Here is an 18,867-nt window from a genome sequence, read left to right as displayed (position 1 = left end):
GCATCCCTGGCCTCCACCCACTAGATGCCAGATGTACTTCTCCAGCTATGATAACCAAAAATGTTTCCAGACACTTCCGAATGTCCCACAGTGAGGGGCACAAAATCACTCCTAGCTGAGAACCACAGTTTTAAATATACTATGCGAATTAGCTATTTTTATGTGGACTGCCAGTTCATGGTTTTCACAGCTTTTTCTGCTGGGACAGTCACAAGATTTTTTCTAGCTGATCATTTAAGTCGCTTCTGTATGGAAGACAGCGATTCTTTCAGCCAATTCTAAAATTTCTACAAGATGCTTGCAAAAGGCAGAATATGCAAGGTAATTCAATATGACATTTTGCTAGGTGTGTAAATAAGAGCAGCTGTAATTTCCAGCTCACAATTAATCCAAAGGCTTCCCGTGAAATAGTGAGCCACAGCTTTTCTCCTGGTGTGATGATTCGGCAGCATTAAGAAAAGGTTTTCCGGGCGCCTGGGTGGCTCACTTGGTTAAGCGACTGCCTTCGGCTCAGGTCATGATCCTGGAGTCCCGGGATCGAGTCCCACGTCGGGCTCCCTGCTCGGCAGGGAGTCTGCCTCTCTCTCTGACCCTCCCCCCTCTCATGCTCTCTATCTCATTCTCTCTCTCAAATAAATAAATAAAATCTTTAAAAAAAAAAAAAAAGAAAAGGTTTTCCATTTCCACCTACACAACAACCCGTGTGCCCTAAGCCGTTACAGCTCTAGGGTCTTGTCAAACTCTGGAGAAGACCAACGACAGGAACACTGAGTAAAACCACATACCTTTGTTTTCAGCGTGGATAACAAAATATTGACAGTAGAAATCCTGTCTTCCTTTATGCCTGAGCTAAAAATGCAAGGAATAAATTCTGAAAGTAAAAGGTTCAAAGCATTAAACTCAAAAATATTTTGAACATGAGAACAGATGCGAGAACATTACTTCTTAAAATGGTACAGCACACAATGCCATTTTCTTCCCTCTTTTTTTTTTTTTTTAAGGTTTGTCTTTTTTCAATTACACAAGTTCACAGTAGGATAACCACTTCATGACATAGGAAATTAATACCTAAAAGTAAAACAATGACAGAACCATTAAAAAAGTTCAGAAGTTTGGTTGTTTTACTTTCCTTTTCTCACATTAACTTAAATAAAAGTACGGTATGATCACAATTTTGCTAAATGTCTCTTTGCTTAGGCTTAGTTATATTTTAAATGATGGTCATCATTTTGTTCACTGGTGGCAGAATTCGGGATGATCTGTTTGCTTTCTTTTCATATTTTTGAATCCCCAAGGAATCAGCCACCACAGCTTGATGCCATATACTAATATACTGGTGATACTGGGAAGAAACATCAAGGCGATTACAATTTCACTTGCTCCATTGGTGCTCAGTGGGCACACTGACTTTCTACAAAAGCAAACTCATTCTCAAAAAAAAAAAAATTGGAAAATACCAGACAAACCAAAAGAATGAAATCTGAAAGGATCCATGACTCCACTACCCAGAGGCTAACACTGTTAACATCTGGGCTGCTAGTTAACTGTTAACCTTCTGATATAGCCATATTCTGTTACATTTACCTTTTTATAAAATGGGATACTTGACAGTTTTACAACTGAGTTTATACCCAAACACACATTGTTTAAAAGGTTGATGTCAGGAAGTGTATTTCTACACCATTTTTAATAGCTGTACTCCGCCTTGTGATTAGTCCTCAGTTTGCACAATCAATCCCTTGTTGGTGGACAGTCAGGAGTCGTCCAATTTTCAGCTGACATGAAAAAATAGCCCCTAAGAAAACCTCTACTCACCTCCTTAATTCTTCCCTTAGGATAAATGACTAGACATGAAATGGCTGGATCAAACCTTTTTAAAGTTCTCACACAAATGGCCAAAATGCTTCGCCAAAACATGAACTGAAGTGCATCCCTGCCCCGTTAGCAGTGTCCATGAATAACCCCAAACCACTGTCCTTTAATAAAGGCCAGACAGCGGAGATGACCCAGGGGAGTTCTGCAGGACTCCTAGCCCTGGTAGGAGCTGGCCACAAGCAGGAAAGGCACATGACGAAGGGGTCTCCTCCACGGGGCTGCTTCCCCAGTGCAACATGGCTCCCCGCATGGACCAGGGCTGACGACATACAGGGTGACCAGCACCCACACCCTGTTCTTAAATGGTCCCTAGAAGTCATCTGGAGAGAGCTCAGGTCTCCCACCCTGGGGGAGGTGAGGGACGGGCTGGAGACCTGACCGCACTGGGCCACACAGACACCACGCCGTTCCTCCAACAACTCCCAGACCTCCAGCAGGGACATGGAACAGCTCCCCACCTGCAGACAGGGCTCGATTCTGCGGGATCATACTGAACGACTACCATGTGCTAAGTGTGGTCTGGGCTGCCACTCTCTGTCTTACTGAAGCTCTTGATAAAATACAAGTGGCCCTAACAGCCTAAACTATGCCAAGCCTGGCTCTAGGGTGACAGCCACCAGAAGGTGGTCCAGTTGCCATTCTTTGAAGCTCTCCTCGTGATATTCTGGTAACACGTGGCAAAGCTATTGAAGGGATTAAATTTTATTTTTTTTTTATTTTTTTTTAAAAGATTTTATTTATTTATTTGAGAGAGAGAATAAGATAGAGAGAGCATGAGAGGGGGGAGGGTCAGAGGGAGAAGCAGACTCCCTGCTGAGCAGGGAGCCCGATGCGGGACTCGATCCCGGGACTCCAGGATCATGACCTGAGCCGAAGGCAGTCGCTTAACCAGCTGAGCCACCCAGGCACCCTAAACTTTATTTTTTCAAACCCAATTACTAAAGGCCAGGTAGCTAGGGCTACGTATCTGTGTGGGTTCTGGAGCAGGAGTCTCTGAAGTCTGCATCCATCCTTTGTTAGGACATTGCTCAGCATTCCAGATAGCAGAGCAGGAATACCTCTGTTCATGCTGACTAGCCACCTCCAAACTGCACTGACCGAAGCTTCGCCACACATGCATCCTTCATGCTCGTGCATGCAGCGGCTGCAAAAGCTGTAGACTTTTTTCAACCTGGGAAAAATGCTTTGCGGGAGACTTTCCAAAAACCAATTGCAATCAGGCTTTGCTACGAGACAAAGGGGCGCACCTACCTTTCAACTCCAGCACTTGCGCTATCGTGCTGTCATCACTAGCGATCAGAAAGGAAAGCGCAAACTGGATGTAGGCCAGCCGGACATCGTGCACGCCCTGGGGGGTGAAGGAGACCCGTGTCATTTGCGTATGCACACCCCGTCCCTCCCCCCTCCCCCCCGCCCGAAGCAGGGACTCCGCGGCTCACGCGCCCCTCCCATCCCAGTGGCACCGAGGCCTTGGGGCTTGTGGCATCAGAAGGCTCAGAGTCTAAAACCTGCAGTCATCTCTCTGTGAGAACATGGGGTTTTTTTCTTTGCTCGTTTCCCTCCATCTTCTGCTCTTTTCTTTCTCTTTCAAGCTGTTTCTAAACACAAAAGTATGGAGCGCCTGGGTGGCTCAGTCGGTTAAGCGTCTGACTCTTGATCTGCACTCAGGTCATGATCTCAGGGTCACACTGGGCTCTGCACTGGGCGTGGAGCCTGCTTAAGATTCTCTCTCTCCCCCCTCTGCCCCTCCCCCTTCTCCCTCTCTAAAAAAAGACAAATGTCAAGAAATGGGCCAAAAGTAAAGAAAAAAATTACCAACATGTCTCTCTGAAATACCGATTTTCATCCACTATGCTTAAAAGCGACAGCATAATGGCTCACTGCTTAACAAACACATAAGTATGGGTAAAGTACAGTTGTGTCCCCTTCTGCCATCATACATAACCATTTGTGGTTTACGGACCACTTTGGTATAGAGCAGAGGATTCTCTGCCCATCCAGATCCCATCTGCTTCACTTGCCAGTGAAATCATACACATGTTTTTGAAAATCCAGAAAATCCAGAGCCAATGGAAAGATCAGTGCTGCTTTTGTTGACACCAAAGAGGTGATGTCTGGGTTTTATTAGGTATTATAAATTCACACCAGACACCAAAGCCCAGATGCTGCCATATTACAAACCCAGCATGGCCTTCCCGGACTGCCATCTATGGGGTCCTGCAGGATGCGGCCACGATCCAGGACAGTGGGCATCCTCAAGGAGGGCCCACCGGCTATGACCAGTCACCAACACCTCAGGGGAAGTGGTGGGGGCCATGTGATCAACTTTCTCTCCCAGTAATTTTCACACCCCGGTGGCCGGTCATGCGCACGGCTCATCGGCTACACCAGCACTCCACTGCTTCAACTGTACTCTCCTCCCTACTTTAGTTATTCCAAAGATACCTTAATTTGCTGCCAAGAACTAAGTTAATACCATGGAGAATTATTGCCCTGGATGCCTGGAAAAGATTAAGAAGTCAGCCTTCCAGATAGTTCCATTCCATTTAGTAGTGGCAGTGTGGTGGTGGTGGTGGTGGTGAGGAGGAGGAGGAGGAGGGGGAGATCAATGTCATTTACTGAGCACTTACTATATGTCAGACACCAAGTCAAAGGCTGCACATCGGGTTTTCATTTACTCCTTATAACAACTTGAAGTGGAGATGCCTTCTACACCCATTTTACAGATGAGGAAATAGAGGTTTTAAAAACTCATTCAAGGTCACACAGCTACTAAGTGAGTATGTCCTAGAATTACAAAGTACGAAATAACTGTACAAACATACTGCTGCATGTGTGACTTTATGTCTGACTTTAGAGAAGTGTTTTCTTCTCAGAGCTTCCAGGCATTTTTATTTCGCTTGTTCTCAAGATGCAAGGACCAAACTTGGAACCATTTAGGCCTCTACATGAGTATTTAATTAATTGTCTTGTTTTATTGGGTGTATGTTTCTCAGGGAGAAGAGAAAGGCCACCTGACCCACGCTCTGCAACATCTGGATGGAGGCCTTGCACACTGACTGTATTCAAGGGTCTACACCTCCATCCATGCCCCACAGCAGTTCAGCAAAACCTTATCAGACCAATGCTGGTTTATTCCAAAAACACTAAGAGCTCAAAACTATCCTCCCCATTCTGGGGACTACTCTGCAGACTTCCTCACAATATGGAATTTGGGTACAATGGTCACTAAAGTCTTGAAAATGAGCTGCATTTCCTCAGAGTACCAGCAATGTTTCAGTGCCTTTAAAACTCACCAATTCAATCTTGTTCAAACACCAATTATATTCAAGATGCCATAATCTCAGGCCCAGGGAGGACACAAAGATGACTAAGATGTTGTCCCTGTCCTCAGGAAGCTTAAAGTAACCACTGCTCCCATGCTATGTAGATGCCTTCTCATTGAAAGAAACATGTCAACTAATTCAAGCAGTTAACTTGTTATCCTGATCTACGTATGCCTCGTGTTTCAAAAGAATGCTGGTACGATGCCAAAACTTGCCTGGTAAGACTAAATTAGGTTCTGTGCTTTGCTAGCTAGTTAGAAAGACTCTACGTACAGTTTTGGCGGGGGTTGTCCACTTAAGTACTGGAATGCAGGTCCCGGTTATGTGCCATTCTAGATCTTTCCATCCTGCTTATACACAGCAGTTGGGACTAGACCCCCTCAAGGTCCCCCCAGCAACGAATCCTGAACTGATATGGAATGTAGTCCTCACCTCCTGCTATCCATCTTGTATATCGCAGCCAACCCCAGATTTCAGGTTTCCGACACTGTGAACAAACCAAGACCCCCAAGACACAGCACCCGCCCCACTCCAAGCAGCCACGGCCACACCTCCTGCTCATCCTCCTGGCCAGACAGCTCCTCACTGTCCCTTGGGCCTCCGCCCTCCATCTCCAGCAAGCTCCATCAAAGGCAAGAGGGTCACATGCCTACTCCTCATTCCTACCCTGTGACTTCACAGTGCTATAATCCTAGGAAGAAAGCATCCTGAACTCTTTATGGCTTGTTCTGCAAAACACGGTCTAAAATAGACCAAAACATATTTAGTAAAACTGCTTTTTGGCAAACGATATGAACAGTGCTTTCTTTGGCTGGACGAAAGAGAACCATAATCCTCTCTCTTTATGAGGCTTTAACAATTCCCTCCAAAATGTTAAAACACACTTATAAAAAAAAATAGATCTAGATATCCATCAGCTTCAATAACTAAATGGCATGAAAAAAAAGGTGGGGGGGTGGTGACAGAAAACTCTAACAACATGAAGAAATTTAACAGACCCACCAAACACAATATGTAGCCCCTGTTTGGATCCTGATTTGAACCATAATGTGTAAAGACACTTCAGAGATAGTGGGAAAAACTTGAGACCAAACTGGGCATCGGTGATATTAAGAGTTATGAACAGTATCATGTGCAGGGATGGTACTGTGGTTCTGTGTTTTACAAGGTCGCTTTCTGTTAGAGGTACACACTGAAATATGCATAAGGGAATATGGTTCACATGTGGGATCCGCTATACTCGATTGCCCCCAAACAAACCAAAAACGTGGCAGAGGGGACCATGTCTGCAGCTGGAGGACGGGTTCTCTGTGCTGCTATTTTTCAATGTCCCTAACGTTCCTGTATGGGAAAAAAATTTAATGCCTAAAAATCATTTCCCACAACAAAATATTTGAGGTACACCATAAAGTAAAAACACTTTCGTCTTGACAACAATTCCCACTTTACAGATCAAGGAGGTGTAAAATATAACTTGCCAAGAGGACCCTGAGGTGAGCAGCGCGCACACAGCCTGCAGCCGGGGCTCAGGCAGGGGAGCCTGTGTTGGGCCTTCCCTCCTTGTCTTGGTGGGTGGTCCGGGGTCCTGACATATTTTACTTACAGGACCCAGCTGGCTGAGGTCAAGAGAGAAATGGGAAGCGAATCTGATGGATAATCACTGGCAGGCTGACTGCCAAGGAAGACCAAAGAACCATGACATTTGCCCTAGTGTGCAAACAGCACGTAAATTCTTTTTATTAGAAACACATTTAAATGTCAGCAGCCATTACCCAATGAATGGAATTTGTTGACACATTCATAGTATGTAAATAACTCACGATAATAAAGAAGAGTATCCATGAGACAGTAAGACCTGGAATTTTTTCCTCAGAAGAACACCTTATTTGTCGTGCCAGGAAAACCCTCAACACTGGGCCAACCTCACAGAGCCAGAAAAGTTACCTGGTAATACTGTGATTAACCTCCAGTCTATTACCTGCCAGTGTGGAAACTCATGCATTTCCCTGAAGAGTGAGAGGACAGGGTGCAGGAGTAAATTATGCTCCCGTGCTTCTCCACCTCGGCAGACAGGTTGGTTAACTGCCCGGGTGCTGTTTGTGCTCGGGAAGGGGGCGTGGAGAAGGCAGCCCCGGCTGCTCCCGGCACGGCAGCGCCAGCAGGGAGGCCTGAGACAACCTACAGGTGGCCCACGGCACCTCTCTCCAGCTTCCGAGTCCTCCAACTTGTGCCTTCTTCTCAAGAACCTTTCTAAATCCAAGTGAAACTTCTAGAGCCACCCAGGAACTTTTTTTTAGTAACAGCTCTCCTGAAAACCATTCACACTTCCATTCTCTTTGGTACAATCCAGCACCTACTCATGACAAGACTTACTGATGGGAGACACGGGACACATTAAAAAGCCATAAATGCGGGCACCTGGGTGGCTCAGTCGTTAAGCGTCTACCTTCGGCTCAGGTCACGATCCCAGGATTCTGGGATCAAGCCCATCGGGCTCCCTGCTCCACGGGAAGCCTGCTTCTCCCTCTCCCACTCTCCCTGCTTGTGTTCCCTCTCTTGCTGTGTCTCTCTCTGTCAAATAAATAAATAAAATCTTAAAAAAAAAAAAGCCATAAATGTCCTCTTTGATGATGTCACTGGTTTAAACTTCCAAGGGTTTTCTCCGAAGTGGACAGAATAGGAATAGGACTGGGATGCCCCACAGGGTCCACGCCACAAGGCACATAGAGATTATTTCCTTTACTCCGCGAAGACGCTCACAGGCCAAGCGCCGCAATGCTGGGCCCCCAGAGAAACTGTCCTCAGATGTCTGTTGTTCAGGCTCTGCCACGCGTTTCCGCACACACTGGCCTTCTACTTCACCCACGTGAGCACCAAGGCCAGAGAAAGGACGACAAACAAACCACGATGGCCCTCCAAGGGAAAGGAAATACACAGGAAGTACGAAATGCTCAGAGCTCCTCACCTTGGAATCCCTCTTGGTCGCCAGGGTGTACAAGGTCTTTTTATTCAAATCAAAATGGCTGTAGACGTCCCTGGCAGCCTCAGGACCCTGGGTCACCATGGCGGCCATCAGGTTCAGACAGGCTCGGGCCATCCTGCACAAGGACGAGAAAATCAGGCATGTCAGGAACAGCTGAAGCACAGAGCCAGCTGCACTCCTGGTTGTGTAGTCTGCTATCCCCCAGCCAGAAAAAGGAAGGAAAGAGACATGCAGACATGCTTTAAAACAAAAACAAAAAAACACAACTTAACAAAATCTCCAAATAAAGCTTAAAAACTGAGTCTGAAAGGGCTCCAAGAATACAAAATATGATACAAAGAGGATGGCAGTTTCTCTCTCCAGTAAATTGCCCTGTACCCGGGGGACCCGCAGCTCATCCCCCACAGAGGCAGGGTGCAGGGGAAGACTTCTGCACAGTGTGCATCTCCAGGAGCAAGCTCTTAGCTGCCTTTCCTTTCCACAGCCACCCGGAATCTGTGGTTTACTGCGCACCCACCACACTCCAGGCACCATTCTAGGTGGAGGAAGACTGCACCTTCCAGAATAGTCAAGGCCCCCACCTGTGTGCACCTTGCATTCTAGCGGAGGGAAGCAGTCAGCGAACTGACATGGAATATTATGTCAAATGTCAAGCTACCCAAACAGATCTACAAACAGATACTTCTGTCCACAAGCTAATGGACAGAAAGTGACAGTGGATGGGGGGTGGTGAAACAAGGCCTCCCGGGGATGACACTTCCGCGCCACGAAGTCCTGAAGCAGAGAGGGAGGGAGCGAGAGCCGATCATGAAGAGCCACTGGGGCAGAAGGACGGGCAATGGAAAGGATGTCTGCAGTCAAAGGTTCCCACGACAGTAAGAACAGCAGGGCAGGAGTGAGAAGGACACATGGTAGGAGTCGGTGACAGCGAGGGGCTGGTCAACAGGGGTGGCAGGGGCAGAGCCACAGCCCTGATGGCCTTGGAAACCGCTCAGCTCTGCTTTATGAGTGGAGGGAAGGTCAAGTGCACTCACGGACAGCTGAACGCAGACTAAGCCCACGGCTAGTCCTGCCACAGAAGGGCAACTTACCTGTAGCCCGAGGCATACAGGGACTCACAGATGAGCTTCATGTGATTATTCATTAGCTTTTTCACAATGTTGGTCCCCACAACATGAAAATGGGAAAGATCGCTTGCTGTCCGCAATAGAATAGCCTCGAAAACTTGAAATATTAATAGCATCTGCAAAGACAGAATTGAAATGCTTACAAATCGGCTCATTTGTTTTTTCCCCTCTGTACATGTTCCTTTTGTCTTAGCCACAGTCACTTTAAAACCTTCAACAGATCCTGAGCCAAAGGCAGGAAGGTGACAGCTTGGCAGGTGGCTCCGCAGACCCCAGGCTCTGGAATTAGTCTTGCTCCCATAGTCCAGCTAAACAGAGACTTGCTTGGGCACCCGGGTGGCTCAGTCGTTAAGCATCTGCCTTCGGCTCAGGTCATGATCCCAAGGTCCTGGGATCGAGCCCCGCATTGGGCTCCCTGCTCCATGGGAAGCCTGCTTCTCCCTCTCCCCCTCCCCTTGCTTATGTTCCCTCTCTCGCTGTGTTTCTGTCAAATGTATAAATAAAATCTTTAATAATAAAAATAAATAAATAAATAAATAAATAGAGGCTTGCTTGCTTACAATTACACAAAATGAAATGAAAAATTTCTACTCATGACCAGGCCTCACTGCTTTGGGGATATTCAGGTCTACAGCCTTACAGCAATAACCCTGAGATCTCAACAGGTTCATAAATATCCCAAATTTTGAACCTCTTTGGAACCAGAAAACCACAGTCAACTCAGTATGTGTCTGCAACCACGACATGTGGTTTCTACCTATTTCCTTTTTGTTAAAACAAACCACGTCAAGGGGTGCCTGGCCAGCTCAGTCGGTAGAGCGTGCAACTCCTGATCTTGGGCTATAAGTTCGAAGCCCAGGTTGGGTTCAGAGATTACTTAAAAGCAACCCATGTCAAAACCAAGTGCATTTACTACTGCATATGTACCCCAAAGATACAAATGTAGGGATCCGAAGGCGTACGTGCACCCCGATGTTTATAGCAGCAATGTCCACAATAGCAAACTGTGGAAAGAGCCAAGATGTCCATCGACAGATGAATGGATAAAGAAGATGTGGTATATATATATACATACACACACAAGGGAATATTATGCAGCCATCAAAAGGAATGAAATCTTGCCATTTGCAATGATGTGGATGGAACTGGAGGGTATTATGCTGAGCGAAATAAGTCAAACAGAGAAAGACATGTATCATATGACCTCACTGATATGAGGAATTCTTAATCTCAGGAAACAAACTGAGGGTTGCTGGAGTGGGGGGTGGGGTGGGAGGGATGCGGTGACTGGGTGATAGACACTGGGGAGGGTATGTGCTCTGGTAAGCGCTGTGAATTGTGCAAGACTGTTGAATCTCAGATCTGTACCTCTAAAACAAATAATGCAATATATGTTAAGAAAAAAAAAAAAGATAGCAGGAGGGGAAGAATGAAGGGGGCGAAATCGGAGGGGGAGACAAACCATGAGAGACGATGGACTCTGAAAAACAAACTGCGGGTTCTGGAGGGGAGGGGGGTGGGAGGATGGGTCAGCCTGGTGATGGGTATTAAAGAGGGCACGTTCTGCATGGAGCACTGGGTGTTATGCACAAACAATGAATCATGGAACACTACATCTAAAACTAATGATGTAATGTATGGGGATTAACATAACAATAAAAAAATTTTAAAAAAACAAAAAAAATAAATAAATAAAAACAAACTAAGGATTCTAGAGGGGAGGGGGGTGGGGGGATGGGTTAGCCTGGTGATGGGTATTAAAGAGGGCACGTTCTGCATGGAGCACTGGGTGTTATGCACAAACAATGAATCATGGAACACTACATCTAAAACTAATGATGTAATTTATGGGGATTAACATAACAATAAAAAAATTAAAAAAAACCCACAAGTGCATTTAGATTAAGAATCTATGATCCTTCCTTCTGGTATCACTCACTAATATGAAGTTAGCGCTTTCTACTAAAATGCTTTAAAAAGTCGTGGCGCAAAACAATGTATTCCTACAGCATAGGCACAAAGCATCGTCTTCTCTAGAAAGCTGGTAATGTCCTGGAGATTTCCATCACATTTCTCTCCATCAAGCTCAACACAATAGTGGCATATAAACTTTTTCTCCTCTTCAGCAAGCCAGGTTAAGGAGTAACATACTTCACTATCGGGTCGCTTCTCCCCACTCAGGAGCTGGAAAATCTCGGCACACTCCATAGAAATCTTTATGTACCCTTCCACAACATCATACACGTCTTCTTGAGGTAGCTTCTTGGCAACAGTGACAAACGCTTCCAAGGCTGAAATAAGAGTAATGTTCAATTGTTAACAAGGACCATCTCCTGAGCAACAATCGGTTGATACTGATACAAACCACAGTGATAGAGGTGGATTTCTGGCAGGAGCATCCATGTGACTGGAACTGCCACTTACTGAGAGGGAGAACACAGCAGCAATGTGGAGACAGGGACATTGAGGGTTCTGACACGGCCCTTTCTCTATCTCCAGTGAGGGGGCGGGCAATAACTTTCAAAGCAACTGCTTTAGAACCCAACCCTTCTTGATGCAGTGATCCTCCGTGAAGTTGCCATTGATCCACTCCTAGGCACCCTCTGGGTCTAGAAAACATGGCATATCTAGATCTCTATATAGGTCTATATACAATGGAATATTACTCGACCTGAAAAGGGGGAAATCCTGCTTTTTGCAACATGTATGGACCTTTGAGGGCACTGAGCAAAATAAGACAGAGAAAGACAAATACTGTATGTTCTACTTACATGAGGAACCTAAAAGAGCCAAACTCATAGAAAAAGAGAGCAGAATGGTAGTTGCCAGCAGCTAGGGGGGGTGGGGGAAATGGGGAAATGTTGGTCAAAAGGTACAAACTTCCAGCTATAAGATGAGTAGGTTCTGGGGGGCCTGGCTGGCTCAGTAGGTAGAGCATGTGACTCTTCATCTCAGGGTCGTGGGTTTGAGCCTCACACTGGGGGTAGAGATTACTTTAAAAAATAAAATGAGTAAGTTCTGGGGATCTAATGTACAGCATGGTGACTATAATTAACAGTACTGTATTATATACTTGAAAGTTATGCAGAGCATAAATCTTGAGTGGTATCACACACCAAAAATGGTAATTATATGAGGGGATGGAGGCGTTAACTAAGCTTATTGTGGTTATCACTTCACAGCATATGTGTGTCCTTATCCCACTGTACACCTTAAACTTCCATCAGTTATGTCAATAATATCTCAATAAAGGTGGGCAAAAACAACACAAAAATAACAGTAAGCCTTTCCTCATGCCTTGATGAAAACAAAACCTGTCAATTCCACTTCCCTGATTTTTCCGTCAGGAGATCTCATCACAGGAAGTTATGAGAACATATCAACAGGGAAAGAGAATCCAAGACAGAGATCAGATTCAAACACAAATGCAACACAACCTCATTCAAGGGATTACCGGTCACCCTCTGACTTCAGCTTTGCCACATCTTCCAACTACTTCTTCTGCACCCATCTCCTGTCAACCTGAGTTTCCTTGGGAAACCTGTTCAAATGCAGCACCCAAATGCCATGCAGCTCTCTGAGCAAAACCATGAATATGTACATGAATACGATCTTTTAAATAATTAAGCATGCTCTTTCTTCTGCCACAAAGGTTCCTGTCCCTGTTCCTACCCCATCCTACAACTCTACTGAAAAGCCACTTCCTCTGGGGAGACTTCTTTGATCTCCCAGATTAGGTCTGAGGCCAGAAGACACCAGGTACCCCTCCTTTAGAAGACTGGTACCTAAGAACTCTTCCTATGTGATTTTATTGATTGGTATCTGTCTTCCCCACTTCACTATTCATATGCTCCATAATGGCGGCGCCCATGTCTGATTTTTTACTCTTTTTTTTAAGATTTTATTTTTATTATTTATTTGACAGAGAGACACAGCGAGAGAGGGAACACAAGCAGGGGGAGTGGGAAAGGGAGAAGCAGGCTCCCCACTGAGCAGGGAGCCCGATGTGGGACTCGATCCCAGGACCCTGGGATCATGACCTGAGCCAAAGGCAGTCGCTTAACCGACTGAGCCACCCAGGCGCCCCTTTTACTCATCATTTTATCTCTACCTAGCAAATAGCAGCCCCTGGTAAATAATGAATGAATGAATGAATGAATGAATGAATGAATGAATGAATGAATGAATGAAATGTATAATTCTGCACTAAAACAGGTATCATCTTCAAAGCACTGGCTGTCAGTTGCAGACATCAAATGTTTAAAAGCAAAATGTATGGAAGACAAGTTATTAACTGGGGATATTCTGGCCACCAGCTTAGAATTCTCTTTAACTTGAGAGGCACTATTATTGTTTTATTTTGACAGAGTACCAGCGTCTCCTCATACTAGCATATTCAATTGCGGTTTTTTCCCTCATAACCTACTACTTTCTAATGGATTACAAGAAGCTCTGAAGAAGGGTGATCACGCTTTTCAGAAAGTGAAATTACAGAATCTGCTCCATCTTAGTCACTAGTCCAATCCTGGTCAACTGACAAGTCCTTGTGGGGCTTCATGCGGTAGCTTATTACATGTCATCAGATCAGCGTGAGTGTGGGAGGGCCGAAGCTGCTGAAAACAGCGCTGACAACCACAGAAGTAGCACACTGCCTCACTGAGCAGCCCCGAGCTGACCCACAGCTAGGACTCGGTAAATACCGTTCGCTGTGCGAAGGTGAGTATTTGTTTGCCTAACAACTGCAATAAAGAGGTTTTGAACAGCCTGCTGAGGGATGCTGCCCGGCCAAGGGAGGCGTGCAGTCGCGTAGCACTGTCACAACCGAGCAAGGTGGGCCCTCCGGCCGTCGCTGACAGCCCAAGGCAAGGAAGTGCCGCCCGTGGCCCAGGATGGCCCAGGATGCCCGAGCACCGCGGCCTCGGTTTCCCCGTCTGCAAACCGGAAGGCCCGGCTCTGTAACTCGGGACCGAACAGCTGCACAGAGGAAGGCTGAGCCTGGCACAGAGCCGCGGCCGGGACCCGCCTCGCTCGCTCGTGCTCTCCGCCCCGGCCAGCCCCGCACTCACCCGGCTCGGCGCCCTGCGGGTCCCGCAGCTGAGCCTTGAAGCGCACGCCCGTGAGCTCTTCGGCGCGGGCCCGCTTGGCTGCGCCCGCGCGGGGAGCCGCGCAGTCCTGGCCGCCCGGAGCCTTCCTCTTGGGGACCCCCATGGCCGAGAGCGCAACGGCGCACCGGGATCCACACCCCCGCAGACCCGGCAAACGGACGCGCGGAAACCGGTGAAGCGCCTCCGCGTGCCCCAGCCCCACACGTGCCCCGGAAGGGGCGGGGTTGGCGGAAGGGGCGGGGCCTCGCGTGGGGGGGCGGTGCCAGGGACGGGGGTGCAGGGTCCGGGGCTGGCGGAAGGGGCGGGGCCTCGCGTGGGGGGGCGGTGCCAGGGACGGGGATGCAGGGGCCGGGGCTGGCGGAAGGGGCGGGGCCTGGGGCGGGGCGGGGCCTAAAGGAGAGCTGGAGGGCAGGAAGCGGGTTCGCTGTAGGGGAGGTGCAGGTGGCGCTGGCTCTGAGCCCCGAGCTTTCTCCTGTTTGTGGCGTCACCGCTGGCTCGCTCGCTTCTCAGGACGAGCGGACACCCCACGGCAATCCCACCCGGCCGCAGTGAGGAGGAGCCCACCAGTCCCCGGCAACCCTCCCGAGGGTTCTCGGCAGGTAGAGCCCCGGGGGCCTTCATTCCCCGAGGGCGCGAGCTCCGGGGTTGTCGCGGCTGCACACTCAGATCAGTTCTTGACTTGAGGGTGCCCTGACGCTGCCAGGAGAAGAACTTGCTTGACAAGCAGTGGGATTCGATGCTTTGCCTATTTGAAGCCCTGCGGGTTGGCCGGGAGGGTGGATGCCCCTGGCTAAATGCCACGCCGTCTGGGGCGGGAGGTCCTCCTTCGCGCACCTGGGCCGAGGGTCGTGCGGGTGCCCCTAACTCTGACCCCGCCCTGTGTCACAGCCCGAACTAGATGGCTTGTCTGGTGGGCTACAGCCCCACCCTGGCCTCCATCCCAGGCCTCCCCAAAATGATAGGAGGACGTGAACCCTTCTGGCCAAGCAGGTGCGAGGAGACACGCAACTTCTGGAAAACCCTTCTTGGGCAGTGCAGCGGCTTCCGCATCTAAGTTCCCATCCTTGAAACGGAGCCGGCGGAGCCAGCCCTACCTAGTCTCCAGGGCTGTCCTGAACTGAGAAAGTGATGCAGTGTATGAAAACTGCTTTGACGGGAAATAAAGTCCTGTGTTTTGTAAGCTGTCAATGACTTGAGAGCCACATTAAAATGCTTTGCAATAAAATAGAGATTTTAGATGAATGAGTAAAAACAGACTGGTCCATGTCTTTCTTTTTTTTTTTTTTAAGATTTTATTTATTTATTTATTCATGAGAGAGAGAGAGAGAGAGGCAGAGGGAGAAGCAGGCTTCCCGCGGAGCAGGGAGCCCGCCCGATGCGGGACTTGATCCCAGGACCCTGGGATCATGACCTGAGCCGAAGGCAGACCCTTAACCATCTGAGCCACCCAGGCGCCCCAGACTGGTCCATTTCTTAATACGACTTCATCAATACTTGGTTATGTGTTCAAATAAATCATGAACCAGCTCATTAGATGAGTAATTTGATGATTGCTGGAATTCTCCATGAGGTTGTCTCCTAGTCTGAGGTAATACTGTCTTGTGTTCTGTAAACAGATGTGTAATGAGCTTCCATGGATGTGGCCTTTTGTGGCCTGTTGGGATTTAGAGTCTCTAATAGAAAAAGCCCAGGGTGTTGACCCTGAACCTCAGACCTGGCAAGACGATGGCATCTGTGGAAATGCCTATGTTGTGGGCAGGTCAGATGGAGGGATTCCTATGGCAGATTTGAGCTGATGCAGCAGTATTAAGAGACAAGGATATGCTCAAAATTCAAGCTGTAAAGGGCAACACTCCTATTAGTAAAGACAGAGACCTAACTCTAATTGCCCACACTGGTTATCTTCTGTGGTTAATTGCCAACCACCAACTTTGTTTACAATCAGGGTGGACCAAAGAGGCAGCAGGGAAAGGTAAGAAACAATCAAAAGCCCTGTATTCAGTTTCTGCCTGGGTGACCTTGGGCAAATCATCATCTCTCTTTGTGAAGACTTAAAGAGGGTGAGGGAACTTGCCAGTATTACCCAGCTAATAAGTGTTGGAACCACTCATCCAGTTTATCCTAACCCCAGTTACTGTCCTCAGTTTAAAAACAAAAAAACAGGTTGTCCCTGCCCATCCCAGCCTTATCCAGAGATATGCCTGATGGGGCATGGCTCAGGAGCACGGCTGGATGCTTCAGACTCAGCCTGATGCCATGAATCATCGATGCCAGTTAGCTAACCCCACTTGTTCAGATATCAGGCTTACCAAACAACTTCCAGGTAGTGACATGGCTCTCTGTAGTAAAGGCCTGCATGGAGAGAAAGGGTGTGATTTGCCCCAAAGAACATTCTGGTCTATTGATGATAAACACCATTGTTTTCATGATGTTCTAAGCTGGTATCCACTTGGGAGTCTTTGCACTTGCTGTTTCCTCTGAAACTCTACCCGGACCTCACATGACTCATACTTTCATGTGGGCTCTTCCTATCCATGTCTCCCCTTCTTCCTATCCTCCTCTATTTTTCTTTATTGCCTTTAATATCTACTGGTGATATTAGATATTCATTTGCTTGTCAAACTCCTTTATTAAAATATACACTCTAGAATGGCACAAAACAAAGTTCTGTGCACCATTCTTACTACCTAGAACAGATTTGGTACATCACAAGTTTCAATAAGTATTTGTTGAATAAGTAAATGTCTTGGTTAATGGTAGTCTATTCTTTTTTTTCTCTCTTTTTTTTTTAAAGATTTTATTTATTTATTTGAGAGAGAGAATGAGAGACAGAGAGCACGAGAGGGGAGAGGGTCAGAGGGAGAAGCAGACCCCCCCACTGAGCAGGGAGCCCGATGTGGGACTCGATCCCGGGACTCCAGGATCATGACCTGAGCCGAAGGCAGTCGCTTAACCGACTGAGCCACCCAGGCGCCCAATGGTAGTCTATTCTAAAAGGTTTTCTCTTGGATCAAAAAGCCTCAGGATGCAGGTTTTTGAGTCTACAAGCTTATGAACTGGCCCCTGGACTGTGGTGAATTAGCCAAGGGAAGTGTCCAACCTCTAATATCCAACCAATTCACCTCTAGTCACCACACTTCTTATTCACACCTGTTAAGTGTGTGTGTGTTCATCCCTGTTTCAATCTTATAAGTTTAATTTCAAATTCTGGAAAGGGGTAAAAGGAGAAACTGAATCAGATCCCATATCAAGTTCATATTAAAGCATGTTTATTTCAGACACTCAGAAGGTGAGAGGTATGCATTGCTGTACACAAGAAAAAGTTATCAAGATGGCTTACCCTATATTATTTCACCTGGATAAAAGCTTGCTAATGCAGTCACATAGAGAGGAGAAATGGAATTTCTTCATTCTGATGCAAGTTTTTATCTCTTTGGCGGTTGATGTTTTGGTGTGGCCCTTACTGAGATCAAGACAGTTCCATCATCGGCTTGCTTAGCAGTGAGCAAAATGAAGTATTCTTTCAAAGACAGTCACTATGACTCAGGTGACAGACATAGTGTCCATAGGCTAGAAAAGATAAGTAAACCTACAGTTTCTCAAGTCAATAAAACACCAATATCCACCAATATTTTCTATGTGCATTGCATGATACAACCAGCTGTAATAGATTCCAAAAAGTGTAACACAGTATACCTACTCCCAAGGGACTCACAACATCCCTGAGAATATGACACACCTGGCAAGTTCAATAGCAATAAAGAATTCAGCCAAGAACCCAAGATGATATGTTCTAGGGCCTTCGGATAATTGCAAATGAATTATTTGACAAATAGACACATCACATTAGTATGATCCAGGTTAGATCACTGGGGGCTTCTTACTGAAGTGACAGTAAAGCAGAGAGGAAAACAAAAGCATAAAATTTGCCTTCTTCTCTGAGGCAAAATCGAAGAAAAGTAGAAAATGTTGCCCTCTTGTCCAATATGGAATAACGAGCTGTAAGTGCAAGGCCCATCTTGATAAAAATTCTGACATAGTGCCCTGAGGTGGCTCAGTCGGTTAAGCATCTGCCTTCGGCTCAGGTCATGATCTCAGGGTCCTGGGATTGAGACCCATATTGGGCTCCCTGCTCAGCAAGGAGTCTGCTTCTCCCTCTCCCTCTGACCCTCCTCCCTGCTTGTGGTCTCTCTCTGTCTCAAATAAATAAATAAAATATTTTTTAAAAATCCTGACATAGATGAAATTTGTCTTCTTGAATCTCCCAAGTCCAGTATCTGCTTGCCCACTTCCCCACACCTGCTTGCATAGCACCTTCTTGCTGTCCCCATCTTCCCAAAGCCCCAGCTGAGGCAGCTCTCCCTGAGCTCATCTCCCTGGAAAATGTCCTTCAGGAGATTCCTTGTTGCAGCCCCCTCCCTATGCTAGTCCTCCTTCTTTCCCATCCTTCC

The 18,867-nt window shown here is 47.0% G+C and overlaps 1 protein-coding gene across 2 annotated transcripts in view; it reads right to left on the bottom strand.

Annotated features, from left to right (window-relative positions):
* The window catches only part of URB1 (URB1 ribosome biogenesis homolog), a 67,170-nt gene extending 52,528 nt beyond the window's left edge, over positions 1-14,642 (bottom strand). The window contains exons 1-6 of one of the 2 annotated variants that reach the window (XM_064579515.1): positions 14,378-14,642; positions 11,463-11,602; positions 9,276-9,427; positions 8,167-8,299; positions 3,127-3,223; positions 786-871 (exon numbers count right to left, since the gene is read on the bottom strand). In XM_064579515.1, coding sequence (XP_064435585.1) covers positions 786-871; positions 3,127-3,223; positions 8,167-8,299; positions 9,276-9,427; positions 11,463-11,602; positions 14,378-14,519 — 750 coding nt within the window. In that variant the 5' untranslated portion in view covers positions 14,520-14,642. The remainder of the gene's footprint in view (positions 1-785; positions 872-3,126; positions 3,224-8,166; positions 8,300-9,275; positions 9,428-11,462; positions 11,603-14,377) is intronic. The other variant, XM_064579509.1, reaches the window with a different exon arrangement.
* Between the last annotated feature and the right edge of the window lie 4,225 nt (positions 14,643-18,867).

Source organism: Mirounga angustirostris, unplaced genomic scaffold (genome assembly GCF_029215605.1).
Source record: "Mirounga angustirostris isolate CCGP_5_RB_7025 unplaced genomic scaffold, mMirAng1.0.hap1 SCAF_1, whole genome shotgun sequence".
Classification (NCBI taxonomy): domain Eukaryota; kingdom Metazoa; phylum Chordata; class Mammalia; order Carnivora; family Phocidae; genus Mirounga; species Mirounga angustirostris.
The sequence above is the reverse complement of the archived record's forward strand: the minus strand, read 5'-3'. Positions and strand labels throughout refer to the sequence as shown.